General features: G+C 36.1%; 1 protein-coding gene across 3 annotated transcripts in view; it reads left to right on the forward strand.

Moving 5' to 3' along the window:
• LOC142325337 (uncharacterized) overlaps window positions 1-6278 on the forward strand; it is a 60073-nt gene extending 53795 nt beyond the window's left edge. For 2 of the 3 annotated variants that reach the window (XM_075366959.1, XM_075366963.1), the window contains one exon: window positions 5773-6277. In XM_075366959.1, coding sequence (XP_075223074.1) covers window positions 5773-5778 — 6 coding nt within the window. In that variant the 3' untranslated portion in view covers window positions 5779-6277. Of the gene's footprint in view, window positions 1-5772 lie in introns of all 3 variants that reach the window. The other variant, XM_075366961.1, reaches the window with a different exon arrangement.
• Window positions 6279-6489: the final 211 nt, after the last annotated feature.

Raw genomic sequence — 6489 nt, forward strand, 5'->3', positions numbered from 1 at the left:
TAAAGATTGTGACGAGAGCTAATGACCTTAGGAGTCGATGCCCATAATAAAAAAAAAAAAAAAAAAAAACGTTTAGCGCCCTGAGATAGATAATCCCCACGTCCGGAACACAACATCTATGTTCCACGTCCAGGGCGGCAACAGCTGTACTCACGTACATTACATATAGCTGGCTAACGGGGTTCCGAGTATTGTTTCTCGGATATACTTTTTTTCGGCCGATTTTCATCTGCAGGCCGAATAAGAGGTCTGGATTTCACGGCCACCTGCAGATAGGAAATTCTTACAGATTGTGGAAATGGAATGATACCACCTTTAGAGCTGGCGATGTGGCGGCCACGGTCGAAGTTATTTGCAGGTGTAACGGAGACCTTTCGTTGTCCACATGCCCCCCGCAATGGCAAGCATGTAGTTAAGGTGCCCATGTTCGGTGCATGGGAGCCCTGAATGCCTCGGTGTGTAAGGGCCTGGAGTCAGTGCAGAGACTGCGCATCCGCTCTCTGCCAGGACATATGCCGGTTCCACCGGAGTACTGGAACGGACCTCCAGGGTTGGTAGCCCTGGAGTGGGGGTGTACCCCGGCTGCTAGCCTTACTACAGAAGGGATTATTTGTACATGGAAACTGAACTACTAAACGTGTTCACGTAAACACCCTCGTTTAGAACCAGCCGTTTCGGCTGACGGAGACCGGAAGCCTTACAGGCGACGACCTTCTCCGCGAACACGATGCTGTTCGTAGGATGGAGAAGAAAAGAAAAAAAGGATGGCCGAAAGGCAAACCCAGACAACAATTTAATTAAAAATTAGCGAGTCGATTGTGTAATGGAACATCAATGGATGTTTTTCAAACATCCATGAGCTCCAACGCTTGGTACATGATGTAGACCCGATTTGTATATGTCTGCAAGAACGCATTTCCGCCGAAATGAAAATTTTAAATTAAAAGGATTCGATATATTTCGGCGAGATCAACCGCCAAATGTAAGAGTTAGAGGTGGAGTAGCTATATTAACATCGACTAGAGCTACCACCGAAGCGGTTGTTCTAAACACAAACCTACAGGCGGTCGCCGTTAGAATGAAGCGTCCGCTTCAGACCACTGTTTGCAGCTTATACTTGCCGAATTTTGATTGGAATAAGGATGACATAGCAAGACTAATTTCCGAGCTTCCCCCACCTGTTTTACTGGTGGGTGACTTTAACGCTCATAATTCTCTTTGGGGATCGGATCGAGTAGATCCCCGTGGAAGAGAACTGGAAGGGTACCTGATGAATTCAGAATTTATTATTTTAAACGACGGATCAGGAACCTTTTTCAATGCCAGAGATGGATCGACGTCCTGTATAGATCTTGCACTTATAAGCGGATCGATAACACCGAGGTACAGCTTCCATGTCATAGACGATCTGCATGGAAGCGATCATTTCCCGGTGCAAATTGTAACTGATGTTGGAAGAACAATATATCCCATCTCTAAAAGATGGTTATTTGAAAAGGCAGGCACAGCTAGAACGATACTCCCAGAAACAACTGGAGTTATCGGAGACGATGTCGACGCCATAACAAATGCAATAATTGAGTCGGCATCGAGATATATTCCCAAAACATCTGGGAAACTTACGAAGAAACCCGTTCCATAGTGGAACGATGAAATAAGTGAAGCTATAAAAAGAAAGAAAAGGGCGTATAACGCCTTTAAGAAGCGTCGTAGCATAGAACATGTTGTTGCCTTTAAGAAATACAGCGCGTATGTAAAACGTCTTATGATAGACTCGAAAAAACGATCCTGGCAGCAATACGTGTCATCCATTGACAAAACTACTACTGCATCAGATGTTTGGAGGAAAGTGAAGGCGATTTGTGGGCGTAATGATTTTGCTCCCATAACTAGCCTACAAGATGAACATGGAATTAAGGATACTCCAAACGAAATAGCAGAGCTATTGTCCAATCACTTCGAGAAGGCCAGCAAAACGGCCAACTACGAGGAAGGTTTTCGAACCAAAAAAGAAGAACTCGAAGGTCTACTAAATTTTAGAACTGAGTTTAATTACTCATATAATGTACCATTTAAAATGGAAGAATTCGTGAAAGCGTTGGAAAAATCAGGTAACACAGCTGCTGGTCCGGATGAAATCCATTATAATATGATCAGGCAGCTGAATACCACTGCAAAACGCAGATTATTAGTACTTTATAATCAAATATGGCGGGATGGAACGTACCCGCAGCAGTGGAAAAAAGCTCATGTTGTTCCAGTACCAAAGAAAAATAAAAATTTAACAGATCCCAATAGCTACCGTCCTATTTCTTTAACGTGTGCTATGGGAAAAATATTTGAAAAAATGATTAATAATCGACTCGTCTGGGTTTTGGAAAAAGAAAACCTAATATTACCGTATCAAGCACGTTGTCGGCAATACCATTCTACCACTGATCAAATGATCAGCTTTGAGGACGTTATATATAACAGCTTCATTAAAAGGAAACATTGTGTTGGAGTCTTCTTTGATCTTCAGAAGGCTTTCGATATGACCTGGCATCATGGAATAATGCTCCAGATACATGAATGGGGCATTCGTGGCAATCTGCCTATACTGCTCAGCAACTATATGAATGACCGTACCTTACAAGTACGCGTCAACAATGAATATTCATGTGAAAGAATCTTGGAAAATGGCATACCGCAGGGTTCGCCGTTGAGCGGTACCTTGTTTACCATTGCCATTAATAAATTGATATTAGCAATTCCAGCAGAAATCAGCAAAAGCGTCTATGTTGATGATCTGGCAATTATGTATGCCAGCAACAAGACTGCTATGGTGAGGTACAAATTGCAACGAGCGATCAATGCTCTAAATGAAGTTGCAAGGAATAACGGATTCCAATTCTCATTAGGAAAAGGAGCTGTGTACACTTTTGTAGGAAGAAAATTCCTCATCAAATTCCTGCGTTGACAATGGATGATAATCCAATACAATATAAAGACAGCGTAAGATATTTAGGACTAGTATTTGATAAATCCCTTACATGGGGATTACATATACAGGACTTGAGTGATAGATGCAAAAGAGCCCTAAACATTATAAAATGTTTATCGAACTTAAATTGGAGCTCAGACAAAGAGACATTATTGAGATTGTATAAAGCATTGGTTCAATCTAAACTAGACTACGGATGTATCGTATATTCATCCGCTAGAAAGTCGCACTTAAGAAAGTTAGACGTAGTTCATAATAGCGGAATAAGATATGCAACAGGCGCTTTCCGCACAAGTCCGGCAGCTAGTCTGATATCTGAAGCCGGAATAATGCCACTACATTATAGAAGAGAGATCCTTTTGTTAAGATATGCAGCAAATGAATGGGCTTTGCCTGCTCATATAAATAATAAATTGTTTACGAATCATCCTATGGCTGCGGTATATGAACATCGTGCTACCTATTCCAGACCTGCCGGAATTGGGTACCACGAATTAAGAAGAAAATACGAAATTGCTATACCAGAGACACTAGCAATTTCTACTAGAGAAATACCGCCATGGCTCTTGCCAGCGGTAAATACAAGTTTGGATCTCTCTCAAGGAGAAATAAAAAAGAAACCAGCAGTGATCATCCAACAAGAATTTTTGGCAACCGTCAGTAGTTACGAAGAACATATCAGAATTTATACTGACGGTCCTAAAACCGAACATGGTGTTGGATGCTCAATATGTGTAAATGGAGAAGCCCACTTTTGGAAACTGCCAGATGTGGCCAGTGTCTACACGGCAGAACTCACTGCAATTCAGCAAGCTCTTCGCTACACTGAACACTATTGCGAAGAGAGAGTGTTAATATGTTCCGATTCTTTAAGTGCACTTGTTGGACAAGTGAACAAGTAGCGGTGACCAGACTTAGAATCGGTCACACACGATTAACAAATTTATATATGTTAACCGGTGAAGTGAGACCAATGTGCGGTGTTTGTAATAAAACACTGACAATCAAGCATCTAATAGAAGAGTTTACCATATATGAGGACCTCAGAAAGAGGTTCCGTCTTAGAAATAATATTAGTGCTGATGTGGATAATGGAAATGAAGAAAATATAGTTGCATTTTTACACGCCAGTGGACTTCTTAAAAGTCTATAAAATGAAAGTTTAAAGCTGTGATAAAAGAATCTCTAAGCGGTAGTTTTAAATATATATATATAAAGAAAGAAATGGTATTGATAAGTTGAAATTTTAATTTCATGGTATTTTGAGAACCTTATCTCAAATTTTAATATTGGGGCCTTTACACCCCCAGTGTAAGTGTTTGTAATTGTCCTTGTCTTTTATGTCTTAATGTTTATTGTCAAGTTTGTGTTTTTAAATAAAATGTAAGGGCCCTTTACACCTTTACATATGACGATCCTGATGGAGATAATATTTTCTTTTAAAGAATGTGACGAGGGCTAATGACCTTAGCAGTCGATGCCCGTAAAAATTAGAAAAAATAAATAAAAATACGTTTAGATTCTAACCACCCACGGTCACAAAAACTGATATTTATAAAAACATGATATTTAGTGCAATTCATTAAACAATAAACAATAAAAAAACTCAAAAAAGAAATATATGAAATAAAACAAATAGCAATATTTAATGGCTTAATGGAAATTGTGAAAAAAGAATGTGAAAGAAAGATTAAAAATAGTTTATACCAGAGTACAAATATACAAATAAAATAATAGAAAAAATTATTTACATACACAGTATGTCTGAAAAGTTCTCGAACTAAATTAAATAAAAATACAGATTACACATTTACTCACAACAGGCCTGTACATAGAACTCTTCTCTAATTATACAACTGTTGCAGTGCTACTAGAACTCATCAAACGCTTTGGAGAAATCACTTTGTGGGACTGCCCTCAAATCCTCAGTTCAAGCCCTTTGGATTGCCAGAATGTCGTCGAAAAAGTGGCCTTTCATCTTCAACTTGAGTTTCAGGAATAGAAAATAGTCTACTGAAGCCAAGTCAGGTGAATAGGGTGGGGTGGGATAAGACGGTGATTTGATTTGTGGTGTAATAATGTGTTAAAACTGTTGCCATGTGAGCCGGGGCATTGTCGTGCAAGAGAGTACAACTGCTACACATATAATCTCTTACAATGAAATTCATGCTCACATTTCAAGTGCCTCCAGCCTTTCTGTTTCTTTTTTCCTTAATGTCACATTTATACTTTACAAGATGATTCTTCAACTTTAATTCCATTTAATTGTATCATTTTTTTTTCTGTTGGAAATTTCTTTAGCTACTTGCCGGTCTTATTTATATATTTCTTATTACTTTTGGAATTTTCTATTAAAATGGTACCTAAATAACTACCATTTTACTTCTTTATTTAGTGCAGACATATATTGAGTTATGATCTCCTATCCTTATTACTTTTGTTTTCGTGATGTTCAATGTTGTTCCATATTCTTATCATATTTCCTAATTTTAATATCATCTGTTAAATCCTATGTTTTATCTCCTACAAAACCATCAAGCCTTATAAAATTTATTTTTCTTCCTTCCACATTGATTCTTTTATCTTCTAATGCACTGTTGATGATAACTTCAACATATAAATTAAGATAGGTGGACGACAGATTTACCTTAGGGAGTTCTGTTTATATTTTATTTTTGATGCTTTTGACAGTTATTAATAAAAAAATAAATAATTTTACATTCTGTTGATAGTTGTAACCTAAACTTATTTATATCTTTGTTTATGTATTTTTGTTTTTTATTTTGCAGAGTTAATTGCATACATCATCAAATTAATTTACGACGAAGAATAATATAAATTGTGATATAAATTCTTTGGGATTATTTTTGTATACATTACTTATATTGTAGTAAAGATGATTAGCATTAGCTAAATAGTTTTTAGTATTTAGTTTACCATTATGTATTTTAATCAAAATATGACAATTACTTGGAAAATGTACATGATATTATAAAAGAACAAAGCTATAGTAAACCAAATAACAAACATTAGTATAGTAATTTCACTTGTGAAATAAGTTTTTAAAGAGATAATTATTTTAATTACTTAAGAATTGTTTTGTAATGTGTCTTTTCCTGGACATTAAAAGGGTACAAATAAGTAAAGTATTGCATGACATTAAGTATAGGGTTTGTTATTAAAATTAGTACTATATTTATTAATGTATTTAATCAATAAATATATCACTAGGTATTTCCTATAATTGTAACACATTTATTATAAAAAATTTATCTAAGCTATTTATAGTTAATTTTTTATTTATTTGCTGCCAGTTTCATTAATAGAATTTATTATTGTTAACTGTGAAAAAAGTATAAAAGTAATTTTTTAAATAAAAATAGACATCATGTTTGTAAAGTATGTTATTATTATTATTTTATTATAAATTAATGTTACTTTAAATTTTTTAATGCAGTTTTAGAGTTTTATTATCAGATATAATACTTTACATTAGCATTTTAATT

Source organism: Lycorma delicatula, chromosome 5 (assembly GCF_047948215.1).
Source record: "Lycorma delicatula isolate Av1 chromosome 5, ASM4794821v1, whole genome shotgun sequence".
NCBI classification, from domain to species: Eukaryota; Metazoa; Arthropoda; class Insecta; order Hemiptera; family Fulgoridae; genus Lycorma; species Lycorma delicatula.